General features: G+C 44.6%; 1 protein-coding gene across 1 annotated transcript in view; it reads left to right on the top strand.

The window, feature by feature from the left end:
* Window positions 1-605: 605 nt before the first annotated feature.
* Window positions 606-18,583, top strand: part of SLC45A2 (solute carrier family 45 member 2) — a 65,049-nt gene continuing 47,071 nt past the window's right edge. Inside the window, exons 1-4 of the mRNA XM_078772862.1 lie at window positions 606-948; window positions 5,324-5,494; window positions 6,898-7,121; window positions 9,899-10,048. Coding sequence (XP_078628988.1) covers window positions 606-948; window positions 5,324-5,494; window positions 6,898-7,121; window positions 9,899-10,048 — 888 coding nt within the window. The remainder of the gene's footprint in view (window positions 949-5,323; window positions 5,495-6,897; window positions 7,122-9,898; window positions 10,049-18,583) is intronic.

Here is an 18,583-nt window from a genome sequence, read left to right on the forward strand (position 1 = left end):
AGGTAAGGACCTCGCTGCCCTCCACCACCCCACGCGTGAAAATGGTACCGCCATAGTTGGGTACATGCCTCGGAGTTGAAGCTCGTTTGGCCATCTGTCGCCCCTGAGGTCTTCATTACAGGGTGGACGCAACGTCGCAACAATATATACATAGATATTATATAGAATTTCTATGGAACAGTTCTGTAGAATTTGGTGTTAAAGTACGATAGAAAATTAATATAGACACACTCTATAAAGCATCTGAAGAATTCTATAGAACACCCATTCTCTGCAGACAAATACAGACATTTCAATGGATCTTCATAAAGCGTCTGACGAATTTTATGGAACAAGCGACCTCTCCCTAGAGTTCTATATAATCCACAGGTTACACAAACATTCTATTGAGTTCGGTATAAATTATGCAGAACATTTTTCGAAGGGAAAGCACGAATGGAGTTAATTTGAGTAAAATCTTGGACAGCCAGATATAATACGCTAGCTTTCTTTGCCTTCGGCTGTAGCTGTTGGTCACATGACCCGTACCCTCGTGGTGTACTCGTGGTTGAGGCGCGCGCGGGTTCCCTCCGCAATCGCGCGCGTCTCTCGAAGGGACACGTAGTATGGCAGGTGAGCAAGTGTACTCGCGACCAGAGCCCCCGGTGAGCCGCTCCACAGCGTCCATCCTCATGCACAGCGCCATTATGTTCGGCAGGGAGATGTGCTACGCGGTCGAGGGAGCTTTCGCTACTCCGGTGTTGCTGAGCGTCGGGTTGCCCCGAAACCTCTACAGCTTGGTATGGTTCATCAGCCCCATGCTGGGCTTCGTGCTGCAACCTTTGCTGGGCTCGGCCAGTGACACGTGCACGTCACCGTGGGGCCGAAGGCGACCGTTCATTCTGGTGATGAGTTTGCTAATGCTGCTGGGACTTGCGCTTTTCCTCAACAGTGACGCAATAGTTGAAGGTCGGTTTCAATTGCAATTATGTGTAAAGACAAACTTACATTTTGTCTTCTTTTTTTCCCCCCACGGACACAATTATATAATTCTCACCTGCTCGTGAGGTTCGCATGGGAGTTTTGGCGCAAATCTTTCATGAGCCAATCGACCCAGCCTGACGTTCCACCAAGTAGGTTAAACGATGTAGCTCGCCTACTCTTCGTGAAGGATCTCTAACATTCACTTGCAGCCTGCATCTAATTTTGGCACATGGGACACTTGTCTTAACATCCATCCAAGGACTTCCTGCACACACATTGACGCCCTGCGTGAGAAACACCAGTATGGCAGTTTATAACTTGGTCAGGATTCGAACCCAGACTTAAGCACTTGAAAGGCGACGATGCATACATACCTCTAGGTCTAGGCTATTCTGCAATACGATTATTACCAAAGGTGGATGGAGGTTATGTTTTCACCCCTGTCTGTCTGTTTGTTTGTCCGTTTGTCTGTCCTTTTGTGAACAAAATATCTCAAAAAGTTGTCGACGGATTTGGACGAAATTTGGCAGAAATGTAGCGTACGTGAGAACGACGAAATGATTAGATTTTGGTGAAGATCCGGATTCGGATCCGGCTACCAGAATTTTTTAAGTGAGTTCACCATTGGGAGATCGGGCCAAAAACGATACTTAGCAGGATATCTCAAAACGTTGTGGACGGATTTGGACGAAACTTGGTGGACCGGTTGGGTGTCTGACAAGTACAAAGAGATTCGATTTTGGTGAAGATCTGAATATGGATTCGGATATGAGAATTATTTAATTTTAAAGTGATTCTTCACCATTGGGTGATCGGGCCAAAAACGATACATTGCGGGATATCTCAAAAAGTTATGGACGGATTTGGACGAAACTTGGTGTACCGGTTGTGTGTGTGACAAGGAAGAATCGATTCAATTTTGGTGAAGATCTGAATATGGATTCGGATATGAGAATTATTTAATTTTTTAAGTGATTCTTCACCATTGGGAGATAGGGCCAAAAACGATACATTGCGGGATATCTCAAAAAAGTTATGGACGGATTTGGACGAAACTTGTTGGACAGGTTGTGTGTGTGACAAGGAAGAATCGATTCAATTTTGGTGAAGATCCGTATCCGAATCCAGCTGGTAGAATTTTAAAGTGATTCTTCACCTTTGAGTGATATGGCCAAGCAGGTGGAGGTATGCTCTCTACTGAGTGCCGTTCGACTTGGTACACGATTATTCGCATAACTTATATAACATGTACCTTAGAGGTAAAAAAAAAACAAAAAAAAACAAAACCTGCCAGCTGGATTTCAATATGGAGAATACTTTATTGTTGGATTGTATACTTTTGCTAAGATGTTATGCAAGTGGAGTCGAATAATGGGAGCGGGATGGCAGGATGGCTTCCAGGTAGTCACACCTGCCTCTAGGCTGTCGAGCCTGGGTTTGAATCCCAACACAGCTATAAACTGTCATTCCGGTGTTTTACAGGCGGTGTGATTCATCAACGTGTCGTCCCTCGGATGGACGTTAAAATGGGTGTTCCTTGTGCCGACATTAGTTGGTAGACGTAAAAAGATCCCACAGGGTCCTTCGCAAAGAGTAGCTGAGGTATCGCCAGCACCCTGAACAAATGATGTATTCCTGCCCGAAGCTTAGTCGAACCTGAGGCCTGTCCAGCCGGTTCATGAATGACTTGGGCCAAGCTTTTCCCGGCCAATCCCACAAAAACGTGGGAATAATTGTGGCCGTTAAGAAGATGTCCAATAGTGGGAGCAATGCAATCATTAGAGAGGGGCGGTAAACCGGCTGTATCACCTGCAATTCACAGGTGAACGTCAAATGTTCTTACGACTTATGTTATGTTTCTTCGAACGGTTAACTGGATACTCCATAAAAAAACTTTGGGTTCCACGCATTTACATTTTATGTCTGCGTTTTGCAAGTAATATACAACGTTACCAATAGTCAGGCAGATAGGTGTAACAATTGTGGGTTTATACGTACAAGCATGAAATTTGGCACAGTCATAGATAATAGTCTAATGAATAATTCCAGATATGGACCCACCGCGAAAACGAGAGTACAGACTTCCTAGAAGAGAGTACAGACTTGCTGCGGCTGGACACAAGAGACATTGCTGACCCAACTGTTGTTTCTACTGTTCAACAGGCTGAGGAGATAGGTAAGCAACAGTACAAGACCTTCGTAGCAGACCGTCTACTGGAGCGAACCGTACCTCTTACTGAGCCAATAAAGAAGAATAAACTCCCATTGTTTAGTCGATCGTCTCCAAGAGATAAATCCAAGACAAGTTTGCAAGTAACTTCGCTAAAGAGTGACTGCTCTTTATTCTCAAGACTCTACATTGCGTCTCAAACACGAGATGGTGATCTTGCAGAATTTTTCCGCCATGAAAACCAAGCATGTCCCCCGTCTTTATCTCAGCTTGGGAAGTTACGACTGGGAACCAAATCAGATCTATTGGTGTGTCTAGAGAGTTGCGCAGAGGTCAGAGGTGATGCTCCAAAACCAGATACTGACGTCACTATCCTTGACGGGGCAGTGTTGGTGAATGTTCTGAAACCAGTTGCTGCCAAAACCTTTGATGATTATGCGCTGAAAGTATTCTTGCCACACATACAAGGTCACTTGCAAAGAGCCTGTCGTGTGGATATAGTCTGGGACCAGTACCGTGACAACAGCCTGAAATCTCAAGCCAGGGACAAACGTGGGAAAGGCATTCGAAGGAGAGTTGACGGATCCACTGTTCTTCCAGGAAATTGGCAGCAGTTCCTGAGAATTGATGCAAACAAAACAGAACTGTTTGCCTTCTTGACAAAACACATCACACATCTTGTATCGGATAAGCAGATAGTCACCACGGATGGTTCAGATGTGACGTGCATTCCCGCACGCGACACCAGTCATCTTGCCCCATGTGACCATGAGGAGGCTGATACATGAATGATGATACATCTCGCGGATGCAGTCCGTGATGGATTTCAGAAAATTCTTCTGCGTACGGTGGATACAGATATAGTGGTATTGGCTGTGGCAGCAACAACCAAACTCAAAATCCAGGAGCTTTGGGTGGCCTTTGGGACAGGCCAGCACTTCAGGTATATTCCAGCACATGAAATTGCAGCATTCCTCGGACCAGATAAGTCACAGGCCCTCCCGATGTTCCATGCATACACAGGGTGTGACACAGAAGCATTTGTGTCGTCCGGTAAAAAATAATCGTGGTCAAAACGGCCATTTTGTAAAATGGCCGCCATGGCTACCATAGGACGTTTTCGCGGTGGGTCCATATCTGGAATTATTCATTAGATTATTATCTATGACTGTGCCAAATTTCATGCTTGTATGTCTAAACCCACAATTCTTATGATGGATACACCTATCTGCCTGACTACAATAGTTATGATTGTGATATATACAGTGCCTTCAGAAAGTATTCACACCCCTTGACTTTTTCACATTTTGTTGTTACAGCCTGAATTTAAAATTACTTAAATTGAAATTTTTGTCACTGATCTACGCATAACATCCCACAATATCAAAGTGGAATTTTTTTCGAAATCTTTACAAATGAATTAAAATTTAAAAGCTGAAATATCTTGAGCTAATAATTATTCAGCCCCTTTGCTATGACACTCCAAATTGAGCTCAGGTGCATCCATTTACCTTTGATCATCCTTGATATGTCTCTACAACTTGATTGGAGTCCACCTGTGGCCAATTCAATTGATTGGACATGATTTAGAAAGAAACACACCTTTCTATATAAGGTCCCACAGTTGACTACATCAGCGGCACAAACGCACTTCCAGAGAAATGATGCAACCAGCAGCTACAGGCTGCATACGAACCAACAACAACAACTCTTTACAGTTGGGTGAGGCGTCGAATTTTGAATAGACCTTTTGGTGAGGTTGTTAGCCACCTCTGAGCTACCTTATTCTCGGCTCATATATGTAGGCCTATGGCAGATGATCTGGGAAGGACCACTGAGAGCAAAGTGAAGTCTGTGTCACGTGGAAAATTCTCTCCAGTTTTTAAAACGTTGTTTACAGCTTTTCACAATGTGGACTGAATTTGAGGCAGAAATACCTCCTCAACAAATGGGAAATAGTACACCTGCAGCAAAATTAATGAACTGTACCAGCTTGTTGTGCATAACTCACACTTGTCTCAGAAATCCAATTTTGCTGTATTTTGATAGGAAATCTCCAGTTTTGCACAGGAATGAAACTAGACTGAGAATTATGGATTTGGAACTTGGAATTAATATACGGAACTTAAAATGACTTGATGATGTGAAAATTGCAATTTTTCGAATTGCGTCTGTGCTGCTTTCGTCCAGTGGTTGCCGGACACGTGGAGACTTTTTGGCCTATCGCCATCGCTATGCTTGGTATCGTCCTATTCGACTTTTCAGCGGATTTGATCGATGGACCAATTAAGGCCTATCTCTTTGACGTGTGCTCCCACGCAGACAAGATGCGGGGCCTACACTGGCAGGCTTTGCTCACAGGTATGAAACCACGAGTGGTGGCCGAGTCCAGTTATTGAAGCAACTTACGGAGGGATGCATTCAATGTTTAGTGTTGGTGTCAGTGGTGTCCCGCAATTTGAAGAATTATAATTTTTCCTTGATTTAATTTATTATTATTTATTTTTTCAATTATTTAATTTTTGCATCTTCAATTATTTAATTTTCATTAATTCGTTTATTTTCTATTTTCAATGAGCTAAAAAAAAATTACAATTTTAATCTTACTATAATTCACCAAATGTCCGTCCGTCTGTCTGTCTGTTCGAAGGTACCGCAAAAACGGCTGAACTGATCGCAACGATATTTTGGGTGTGTAATCCTAGGACCCCTGGAGTAAAATAGGCTGTATTGTTTTTCCAATTTTTCAAGGTTTTCCAATTTTCCAGTTTTTCCAAACACAATGGAATAATATTTACTGATATGAACAGTGATGTGGCTTTTGTTGAAATTCTACGTAACAGGAGAGAGTAGATCGACTCCTGACGAACTCTTCCAATATAAACGTCCGGCTCCGAAGTAACACGGCAGCGTGTGCCAAGCGACTGAGAAAGAGGTGTAGCGGCCGCTTCCGTTTTACAGATTCGGCGTGCACTCTTCACACATAAACGTGCGACTGAGAAAGACGTGTAGCGGCCACTTTCGTTTTGCAGAATTCAATCTTTTTTCACTATGGGCGCCATGTACTGTTTCGATTTTGATGACTTGCGTGTGATATGATTCAACGGATGTTTATATGAATCGTTTAAAATTTTAAAAAGCCTTCAATTTCTGATATTTTTCCTTTTCATTTGGGCTTCCCAATTGAAGCCCCGCCCGTAGGGAGGGTACCGTTGCTAGTTTATTTAATTTTGCAATGATTTTTAGTTTCCAATTATTTAATTATTTTCTTTAAAAAAAAATTTTTTAATTTCAATTATTTATTTTTTCGTTTTCCAATTTTCATTTATTTATTTACTTTTCTCTTGCCAATTATTTATTTTTCCCTTATTTATTTTTTATAATCGTTCCTGGAGGGATGCATTAAGTGTTTCGTCTTGGTGTTTATGGTTCCCAGAGGGAGGCATCAAGTGCTACCAATTGTCTAATATTACAAGTTGGCTAAACCGGGAACCATGAGCGATCTCCGATTGCAGCCCTCTAGTTGTTAAAGTAAGATTAGAAAATTTGGAAAGCATTTTGTAAATTTTCTGTTACATTATCTCTTGAGTTATCTTCACTCTATTATAATCTTTCACAGTGATGCTTATAATTGGACCTCTAAAACAAATTCATCTCTCGGTCTTCTCACCAAGCAACAGCAATACCAGTTATCTTTGCCCAGAAATACACTTGGTGATCTTGCATTAATATTGTACATTTCAAGGAGATGCTATTGTCCACAGGTGTTGGAGGTGTCCTCGGTTACCTCATCGGGACGGTGGACTGGGAAACCACGATTCTTGGACACCTCCTGGGCTCGGAGTACCACGTCATATTTATGTTTGTGCTGGTGATCTTCTCACTCTGCCTCATCATCCATCTCTGCAGCATGTCAGAGAGTCCTCTGGCTCCAGTATTGAGTGTTGAGAACTTTCCCAGTGGGATGGAAAGGCCAATAGCAAATACGGTCAGTGGAAGAATGTCTTCAGTAAGACGAAAATGGCTAAAAATGTGTCATAATCAATGACCCTACTCTCTTCCTAGACCTAGAGCATCACTTCTGCCAAAGCAGTTTCTTTGACTGTTAACAAATTTCCTAACACGTGACTGCTCTGTTACATGATGATATAGGTTAAGGCTGGAATTTTGAATTTGGCTTCAGCTACCAGCACTAGACACCCTACCTTTTGGTGAAAGACACAGTGTAATCTTTAAAAGTCATCAATGAATGCAGATGCTCCGCCAGCTTAGCATTTGTCCGAGAGACGTCATACCCCCCGATTCAATGCCCTCCCTGTGAAGCACCAATCTAATGGTTTATAAACACGATGAGAATGCAGCACAGACGAGACAGCTCAAAGGGGGGTGCTTCCTCTGAGCAAACATACCAGCCCCTGGGGATGTGTTATGGCTGTGTAATAGCCAGGAGATTGATAGATTGCTTCGTTCAGTTAGACAATCCTGCAGCATGAAACTTGTGAAGGAACGATGCCACTAATGGTAAAAAGATGCCGAGAGCTTTATTGCAATTTCAACAAAACAAGTACATCACACGAAAATGTGAAACGATAAGTATATGTAAATATATCCTCGATTATAAAAGCGAATGAGACGTATGTTTGTTTGTGACACTACTCCTCAGCTCCCAAGGTTAATCGTGAATAACTTTATAGCATCATATTTTTTTACCACTATGCACCTAACTAAGTGTTTTAAACAGTCATTTTCTCACAATTCATAGCATAAACACATGAGCCACCACCTGTCTCAATCTCAATGGGTAGATGCCTCTTATTATAATGGAGCAAACGTACAGTATATGGTTATGTATGAATGTATATTTGTCACCAAATCGTCTCCTTCTTCAAATCTATATGTATAACTGAAAAATATGGTTTGTGAAACCGTGAGAGGGTGAGGTGGTGAAGCTGTGCGACTATATATCTATTAATCACGTACTGTGTGAACGGCAGTTGCATCCTGTCTATTAATTTATGTAAGTCTATTAATTACATTGGAATATACGCACTGTCGAAATATACCTTTCGATACTTTAGACTGCTGAGACCCCTTTGACCTTTGAAGACTCATGTCCACCGTGACCCTTAAGACGCCTAAATACCCAAAGACCCTTGAATACCCAATAGATGCAGAGGACCCAAAATAACTTGAAGACCCAAAATACCCAAAGACACAAAAGACCCCGAAGACACAAAAGACCCCCAAAGAGACAAAAGACCCATGAAGACCTTAAAGACCCAGAGGACCCTAAAGACCCAGAGGACTGAAAAGATCATTGAGACCCCAAAGACCCGTAAGACACTTTAGACCCATTAGACCAGTTTGGACCCTTCACCATTTCGACCTTTAGACCACTTGGACCTTTTTAGATTCCAAATAAATTCCAAATATATAATGACACCAATATTACCAATACATTCCAACCAAAAAAATGCTTGCATTATGATCGGTGTAAAATATTGACAACACTGCAACTCAAATTCAGTCAGATCATTATCCTCAGTTAAAACAAGCCCGTGCCTCTGCAGCGACGTTCGGTGAGGCGAGCACAGCGAGCCAATCCACAACAGTATTTACAATGCTTTATAAAAAGGCCAAAATGTCTTTGGCTTTCAACCCGGGATAACTATATAATTGGTGAGATGGTGAGCTCCAATCGGTAAATATGGTATCAGATGTGAAACATAACTGGTAATTAAACCGTTAAAACGATCGGTAAGATTGGTGAAGGAGTCACGTGACCTCTCAAATGCGCTAATCTCTAATTATTAAAAAAACAAAATAGTACAAATATAACTTACACATCGATTTAAATGCAATTTCGCCACTCATCTAATGACATCACAAGGGTAAAGTAGACGGTGTAGAAAAAAGTTACCACCTTAGCTAACTTCTCCAAATATACATCCTGCAAAAAAAAAAAAAAGAATCGATTTTGATCTGCATACCTATTATAGTTGTTTAGAATGCATTGCGATGTTCTGATGACAACAAATCAGATTTCGAATATGTCATTTAATTAAGTCAAGACGATCTAGGGTTAGGTGTTCGGGACAATTGGTGTGTTTTTAACTAAGGTCGTTATAAGTTCAATAGGCTGTAGTTCGGGAATTACAAGCCGTACAGATTATGCAAATTAATTTTATTAAAGCCAGATCAGCCATGCAGTCAATGACAGAAGTCAGAAGGGTGGGGAAAAAACGAGTTTTGGAGTCGTTGCAGTACGAGTGGGTCCTTGGTGAAGTAGCATCGGCCATATGTATCTATTTATGTCAGGCGATTTTAGAAATGTACAAATGGTCCGTGTATACATACAGCTATTTTGCATGTGACCAAAGCAATATATAACAACTTGCTTTTTTAATATAACTTCAAACCATATCTCTATAACGGTTCAGGTTTACAAATGTCTGTAATGCAACTTCTGACATTCGGCACGATTAGAGGACTATCCGATTGTAGAAAGTGTTTTGTCCGTTTACCTGACATTATTGACCATCAATAATCCAAATTTTAGGAAAGGACGCTGATCTGAAGTCCATTAGGAATGTATTCTCAACTTTAACTGCTCATCTTTGTTGCATCTTCATCCTCAATCCTCATGTTGCAATCATCATCATCATCATCATAATCATACTCATTCAATGAAGTGGAAAAAGTGAAAAATAATACTGCATTACTGTCTGGTGGTTCAAGCATTTCCTGTTTATGGTCCATTTGCAGACACCATCTCGACCACCTATGACTCTCAAGTTGCTCCTAAAGACCCTGGCAAACATTCCCGCTCCCCTCCGGTGCCTGTGTATCAGCCACCTCCTGGGATGGACCGCTTTCCTTGCTATAATGCTCTTCTTCACAGATTTCATGGGCCAGGTTCGTTTTTGTCATACGATTGTTGATGGATAGATGTATATTATACTATGTTACAAAAATTGTGTGTATTTATATTTATTTATATATATATATATATTTCATAAACAGGAATTAAATTCCTGCGTGGGGCTGAGTGTGAAAAACTCTAACTCAACATGGGACTCGAACCAAGCGCTTCCATCACTTTCGTGGTGACAGCCCACTGCGCTATTGAGCCAGCTGAAATCTCCTCAGAAATTTTCCACACTTAACACTGCGAGCTTTATAATGGCCGATGTATTACGTGCTAGGCAGACCCCGGATGTGAGCGTAAGTATATGTATGCGTATGTATGTGTATGCAAGTATATGCAGAAGTGCATTGGAGATTAACTCATCAACAATTTTTTATAAACAGGAATTAAATTCCTGCGTGGGGCTCGTGTGAAAAACTGTGTGTGTGTATATCTATATCTATATATATATATATATATATATATATATATATATATATACACATACATACATATATATATATATATATTGTTGCGGATATGGGATTTACATCCATCCATATCCGCTTGTAAATATTCCCCTATTTCCTCAATACTTCCCAACTATCCCCAATCCCCCATTCCCTAGTCCCATTTTCTGTAAACAACGCTCTGTAGACCCGACCTCCCCCTATTTCCCCCATTAAATGTCGTGCCCAAGTTCACCGCATCTCATGTAAGACAACTATAGGACATCTTGCTAGTTATTCTTAGTCTATGTCAGTTAAGGACTCGTTTCTATTAATTCTGACCCTTCGTTGCACCAGAATGTGATTGTATGGCACCGTTAGGAAGTTTAGGACCTCCCAATACCTCCCCGCAGCTCTTCCTCACGGTTCAGCAACAACAACAACAACAGCAACGGCGGCGGCGTGCACAGGGAGTGCGCGTCCTCACTCTGGCTTGGTTGGTAGGGGGTGTTGGGAGGGCACGAGGCCTTCCCAACGAGCCGCCATCGAACATGTGCTCGACGGGGTTACCAAATAGGGGCTCCCTGTCAGCTCCTCGTCAAGGGCGGAGCCCGGTAACCCCCGCACCCAATGGAAGCGGCGGACCGGTCCCATCTGGGGCGGAGCCAACCAGCCGAGGGCGTGTGACTCCCCGCTGAGCATGCGCAGGAAGAGGGAGGTGACGTAAGATGCGCGCTGAGCTTGGAGCAAGCAAGACGTACCCTCCGAGCGCTGTGAGGCCTCCCCGCATCTCTGGACTGGACCGTGCTTTATCCTGTCCCCGAGCCAAGGTGCACCTTGTGCTATCGACTACCTGTCCCTTCCTGCCATCAATCCCTGTGTAAGTCAGCCTTGTTCCGTTTGTCTGTGGTCTGTCTGGGTTAAGATAAGACTGTAATTAAGTGCCTATCTCTTCTGTGTCTTTACCTCACTACCTTGTAATCTACCCCTTTTCTCCACCACTGTAATTATATCCTCCTCCGGAGGTCTTGAGAACTGTACCCCTTGCGTCGTTTCATCTATCCCAGTCGTTGTGTCCTTTCCATCATTGATTTAGCATAGCACGATTTGGTCAACGTCTGGGTGGAATCGGGGTCTAGTCGGGGAATAACTGTTCGGTCGCGGTCATACCAACCGCTCGGTCAAAAATAACATCTAAACCGCGACCGTAACAATTGGTGTCGAGGAGTGGGATTCGAGGCCCGAACCAAATTTTTTTAAAACATCTCAGAAAAAATTTGGTCAAAATTATAAAGACACCGAAATTTGATTTTGTTTTACAAAAAACCCGAATTTTGAAAGTCGCGCTATGGCAGATCAAGACGGCTGGGTTCCGGTAGAGGAGAGTGAGGCAGGGTCGATCCAGGACCAAATTGAGGGACATGAGGAGAGCGAAGCAGTGAGGGCGGCAGGTTCGCAAAATGGCGTCCTCGCGCACGAGGTTACGGGCGCGCAAAATGGCGCCTCGCACATGGCTACGGCGACCGCGCCCGCGACTGTAGCAGCGTCGTTGGTGGATTTGAACCTTTTTTTTATACAAATGAAGGCCCTTATGGACAAGAATAGCGAAGAAATGGAAAGCAGAATGATGGGGGTAATGGGGAACCGGATGGATGCTCAGAGTGAGCAAATGAGGGCTGATAGTGAGCGATTGGGGGGCAGAATGGGGGGCAAAATGGGAGAAATGGGGGAACGGCTAGAAGCTAAATTAGAGGGGTTAGACAATGGGATAGAAGGGGTGAAACATGGGTTAACGGGGGTAGAAAACAGAATGGCCGCTCAAGAGAATCAAATGGAAGGGATGAAAAAGGGGTTAGAGGGGTTAGAAAACAGTATGGAAGGCAAATTGAGGGACATGAGGGACCAAGCGGAAAGGGAAGTTTAAAAAATGGGGCAGCAGATAGAGGGGGTCAGAATGGGGGTAGAAACTAAATTGGATGCTCACAGGGAGGAAATGGAGCAGATGAGGGTGGCATCTGGGCAGGAGATGCAAGTGATGGGAGAAGAGATCAGAAGAGGTGTGAGTGAGGAGGTCGGAGGAGTGCGCGAGGAGGTGAGGCACTGTAAGGAGCGCATGGAGAAGGAGGTGAGAAAGGGGACTGTAAAATTGCAAGGTGGTATAGAGGAGTTGACGCTGGGAGTAGAACAACTGACAGTGGGACAAAAGGAGTTGGGGGACCAGGTAAAGAAGAACACAGCGGTAATAGAGGGTTTAAAATCGACACAGAAGGAGATGAAAAAGGACGTAGGGGTAATTAAAAAAGAGTGTCAGACGGTACATGAGGACCTGATGAGGAAAATGAACAAGGTGGTAGAGGTGATGGAGGTTAAAGAGCGGGAGGTGCGGGAGCACATAGAAAAAAATAAGCTGGAGTTAGAGGAAGAACTTAAGGGGGCACACGAGGAGATGAAGGAGGTGAAGCAGAAATTAGAAGAAGTGGAAGAAGGGGTGAGCGAAATTAAGAAGCGACGGAGAGAGGATAAGAAAGAGATAAAGGAGGAAGTAAAAGAATTGGTCCAAAGTCTGTGTTCGGATCGTGATGATGTGCTCATTAACCGGATGAGGGATTCGCAGGTGATGGAGGAGAAGCGAAGAGAAAGAGGACCCGGTGTAAGTGGTGACCAATATGGTCGTGCGTATGATGCGCCAGGTGATTTAATAAGCTTGGGGGTCGAGATGGACCCGGATGTTCGTGAGAGGCCAAGAGTGAGGTGTATGGCTGGTCCGGAGGGTATGGAACGAGGGTGCGAGCGAGAGGGTCCGGTGATGGGAGAGGTGTGAGGTGTGAGTGAGCAAGGTTGTGGTGGTATGGAATGGGTAGCGGGTTGCGGAAGTGTGACCCATGCACCGACACCAACAGGGGTAGTTTTTAGAGGGACAGGGGAGGTACGGGAGCCCCTTGGGGGTATTGTACTGTGGGGGCCCGGCCGGTTCGGCCCCGCGCTGACCCCGCAAGGGGCGACGCACGGGGTCCGGCAGGCGGGCAACGACTCACATACGAGGTGGTCCCACGAGGTCCCACTCGCGCCGTATGACGGTGGGTAAGGGTGGCATCCCTGCCACCCTTCCCATGATGGGGCAAATGCGCTATAGCTTATGGGGTGTATGGCAGTGAAAACTAGCCCGGGTGGGTTAGGATATTGTGTGTAGGGATCTAGCGAAGATGACATTAGGTAACGTTAAGGTTTAGATAGTGACTGCTACCTGTAGTGGGGACGCAGGTAGTTTAGTGTGTTTGATAATGACGTGGGAGCGCTGAGTGTAAGGGAAGACGGGGAAGCGCAAGTTTCAGAGGGGAGTAGTTAGATGAGATGATGCTGTGTGAGAACTGGACAGGTGTGTGGAGCAGTGTATGAGTAGTGAGTGTTGTGGATCAGCGCGAATGCGCTTGGGGGAGAGAAGGGTGCAGGCGGCACCAAGTATGAGAGCACAGGTGTGCAAGTACAGGTGTGTGGAATATATGGAGCAGAGAATGAGTGGTGTGGAGAGAGTTGGAGTAAGTGGTACGGAGTGGTGTGCATGGTGCGAAGGTGTGGATGGGGGAAGAGTGGACCCCTTTTCACGAGTACCCGGGGAGGGTAGTTTAAAGAATAGTTAGAAGGTATAGGTAAATTGTGGTTGGATATTGGCATTTGTGGTGCGCTTGCAGAATGGTATTGTGGATGGGTGCATTGGTGTGGTGAAATTGGCTGGTCGTGTGGCCTGTTAGTATGAGTGTGAATGGTTGGGCACTCCGCCACTGTTAGATGTCGGCCAGGTGAGGCCGCAGGTGGGCTCTGGGAGCCGTTAGTGTCAGTGGGTGCCTGAGGATCCCGGGTGTGGATCGGGCAGCCCGTGCCAGAGAGGGCACTGAGGGGGTGAGAGTGCGAGAGGGCCTTCCCCAGTTAGTTAGGTTAGGGTGAGGAGCAGGTGAGCTCGGTAGGCAACAACAGTGGTGGAGGTGTGCAGGTGGGCGGACCAGCTGGGAGCGTCACACGACCCAGCCACCGAAATTGTGCGGGGGCACCGAGTGTTGAATCGGGGGAGTGAGACCCCAAATTGAGAAGCACCACAGTTTGGTCAATGGGAATTGGTTTTTAGAACCCATTGTGTAAGTTGGCCAATGGATTGGCAGGGAAAGACCCCGGGTAATGTAAAGTTGTTAAAGTCATTTAGGAAATAGTTAGGATTGATGAACCTGTCGCACCATACGCAGCCACTTACCTGAGGTGGTGATGATGACTCCACACCTGTGTTTCTTTGTTCTGTGTTGCAGGAAAGGAGAATTGCTGTGTGGATTTGTGAGACGCATCACGACGTGGATGAGACATTGGGGTGATTCCATCTCTCCCTCCTTAGGAGGGACTGATGATGAATTGGTGATGGCAAATTTTGATGTTTAGTTGGAGATGGCAAATTTTGATGAGAGTTGGAAATGGCAAATTTGATTGGTTAGGAGGGAGAGAAGACGAATTTGGTTTATGGGAGGAACGGGGAAGACAGTAGGGACGTTTGTTGATGTGTAAAGTAGATGTTTATGGGTAATGTTGTGTTTTGTGGATACAGTAAGGGGTAAGGGAGGGGCAATGTAGGTTGCCTGGTGGGGGGGGGGGGGGGGCGTACGGTAGGAACGTACCTGTCTCACCTGGTTCCCATGTGCCCCCAGTGTGCATTACCTTGAATTGCGTGCACTTTTGCGCCCTTACCACCTTACTCACTTGTCTTCTTTTGTCTCCCACCTCCGAGGATCTGGCTTTGGGGCAGAGAGAGAGGAGAGAGAGGTGCTGGCTCTGCAGTTGTGGGCCTGTACTTCCGCTGCTTGCTGCCTGGATCGATACACCATATGGACCGCAATTTTTGTGGCCGCCCACCATGGACCGCAGTTCTTTTGCGGGCAAGCACCACCCGTTGATGGACCTCTGGGTCAACGTGGCACCTATGCCATACAGGTGAACCACTTTTAGTTGGCCCCCTGACGGCCACAATTAAGAAATGGACGCGGTTGGCGCCTTTCTTTATTTCTAAAGAAGCCAGAAGGCCAAGTGCACTCCAAGAAGGCAAGACCAGCGGCAGAACATCGGCCGGCTGCGACACCACCGGTGACCATGGACACTTAATTGTGCATTTTTATGAACACTTTATTGGTGCACCGGATGGTGCTGACTGTGCGTAATGGGGTGGTGCTTTTGGTGCTTGGATGGGGTGCTCTGCACATTATTAAAGGCCGTAGGGCCACAGGGCACTCGTGGGTTGGTGTATCGATGCTGGCATGCGTGCTCTCCCTATGCATAACATCTGCATGTGTTCCTCAAAGAACAGGTCCTGGATCGTAGTGTAAATATCAGTGTAGTCTTGTATAAATGATGCTCCCTACCGGCTGTATGTTTAGTTTGAGGATGCTTTCCGCGATTCGGTTATCCTGTGGGTGTGTTTCTGTTAGGAGAAGGGTGCAACGTCGCAGGGGGACATATTTACTCATTTGTGAACATCTGTAAAACTGTCGCACTCAGGGTTGAGTTAATAGTAGAGGGAACTACATCTGAGTGCCACACATAAAGTAGGTAAAAATTTATCGGGTCGGGACGCCCCGAGGTAGAGAAGGGTGCAATGTTGCGGATATGGGATTTACATCCATCCATATCCGCTTGTAAATATTCCCCTATTTCCTCAATACTTCCCAACTATCCCCAATCCCCCATTCCCTAGTCCCATTTTCTGTAAACAACACTCTGTAGACCCGACCTCCCCCTATTTCCCCCATTAAATGTCGTGCCCAGGTTCACCGCATCTCATGTAAGACAACTATAGGACATCTTGCTAGTTATTCTTAGTCTATGTCAGTTAAGGACTCGTTTCCATTAATTCTGACCCTTCGTTGCACCAGAATGTGATTGTATGGCACCGTTAGGAAGTTTAGGACCTCCCAATACCTCCCCGCAGCTCTTCCTCACGGTTCAGCAACAACAACAACAACAACAGCAACGGCGGCGGCGTGCACAGGGAGTGCGCGTCCTCACTCCGGCTTGGTTGGTAGGGGGTGTTGGGAGGGCACGAGGCCTTCCCAACGAGCCGCCATCGAACATGTGTTCGACGGGGTTACCAAATAGGGGCTCCCTGTCAGCTCCTCGTCAAGGGCGGAGCCCGGTAACCCCCGCACCCAATGGAAGCGGCGGACCGGTCCCATCTGGGGCGGAGCCAACCAGCCGAGGGCGTGTGACTCCCCGCTGAGCATGCGCAGGAAGAGGGAGGTGACGTAAGATGCGCGCTGAGCTTGGAGCAAGCAAGACGTACCCTCCGAGCGCTGTGAGGCCTCCCCGCATCTCTGGACTGGACCGTGCTTTATCCTGTCCCCGAGCCAAGGTGCACCTTGTGCTATCGACTACCTGTCCCTTCCTGCCATCAATCCCTGTGTAAGTCAGCCTTGTTCCGTTTGTCTGTGGTCTGTCTGGGTTAAGATAAGACTGTAATTAAGTGCCTATCTCTTCTGTGTCTTTACCTCACTACCTTGTAATCTACCCCTTTTCTCCACCACTGTAATTATATCCTCCTCCGGAGGTCTTGAGAACTGTACCCCTTGCGTCGTTTCATCTATCCCAGTCGTTGTGTCCTTTCCATCATTGATTTAGCATAGCGCGATTTGGTCAACGTCTGGGTGGAATCGGGATCTAGTCGGGGAATAACTGTTCGGTCGCGGTCATACCAACCGCTCGGTCAAAAATAACATCTAAACCGCGACCGTAACAATATATATATATATATATAATATATATATATATATATATATATATATATATATATATATATATATATATATATATATATATATATATATATATATATATATATATATAAAAATATATATATACACAAAGAATTAAGTTAAGCACCCCCCCGTTTTGTTACAACCTCGCACATTACAAGTTTGTTGTCGTCAAAACAGTGTAATATACCCATGATATTGCTATATTTTCTGGAGAAGTGATATTATGGTCACATAAAAACATAACAATCATGCCGTTTTCAATATTTTATTCTGAATAATTTAAGGTGAAATTTTTTGGGAATTTTAGGCATATTTTCACCTCAATTTAAGTATGGAGCTATAGGTCCATCACGGACAGTGTGGATGACGTTTATGTTTTCTAACGTACAGTCATTGTTCTGAGAAGACCTCTAGCGATCTTTGCGTCAATAACGTGTGTAGGACCCACGTGATCGGATCACTGACTCAACCCTACGTCTCATAGACCCTGTAAGCCGTCGTATGCGTTGCTGTGGCAGGTTGTTCCATTCCCGATGTAATGCACGTTCCAATTCATCCAGATTGGCTATTGGAGGGACCATCTTCGCAATTTGTCGTCCCAACATGTCCCAAACGTGCTCGAGGGGGTTCAGGTCAGGACTGTACGCAGGCCAGGGGATGGTTGTCACAGCACCTTGCTCCATCCGATCACGTGGGTCCTACACACGTTATTGACGCAAAGATCGCTAGAGGTCTTCTCAGAACAATGACTGTACGTTAGAAAACATAAACGTCATCCACACTGTCCGTGATGGACCTATAGCTCCATACTTAAATTGAGGTGAAAATATGCCTAAAATTCCCAAAAAATTTCACCTTAAATTATTCAGAATAAAATATTGAAAACGGCATGATTGTTATGTTTTTATGTGACCATAATATCACTTCTCCAGAAAATATAGCAATATCATGGGTATATTACACTGTTTTGACGACAACAAACTTGTAATGTGCGAGGTTGTAAAAAAACGGGGGGGTGCTTAACTTAATTCTTTGTGTATATATATATATATATATATATATATACATATATATAAATATATATATATATATAAATATATATATATATATATATATATATATATATATATATATATATATATTGTAACGGTTTTGAGAAGTGTAACGGGTTTTGAGAAGTGTAACAATTTTGGAGGAAGTGTAACGAATGTGAAAACGTTACAATGTGAACATTACAAAAGTATGGTAACACCCTGGTAATGTAAATAATGGTCGCAGCCGTCCTCCTAGTTAATTCCATGAAACTTACACG

The sequence above is a fragment of the Myxine glutinosa genome, chromosome 2 (genome assembly GCF_964187855.1).
Source record: "Myxine glutinosa chromosome 2, kmMyxGlut1.1, whole genome shotgun sequence".
NCBI classification, from domain to species: domain Eukaryota; kingdom Metazoa; phylum Chordata; class Myxini; order Myxiniformes; family Myxinidae; genus Myxine; species Myxine glutinosa.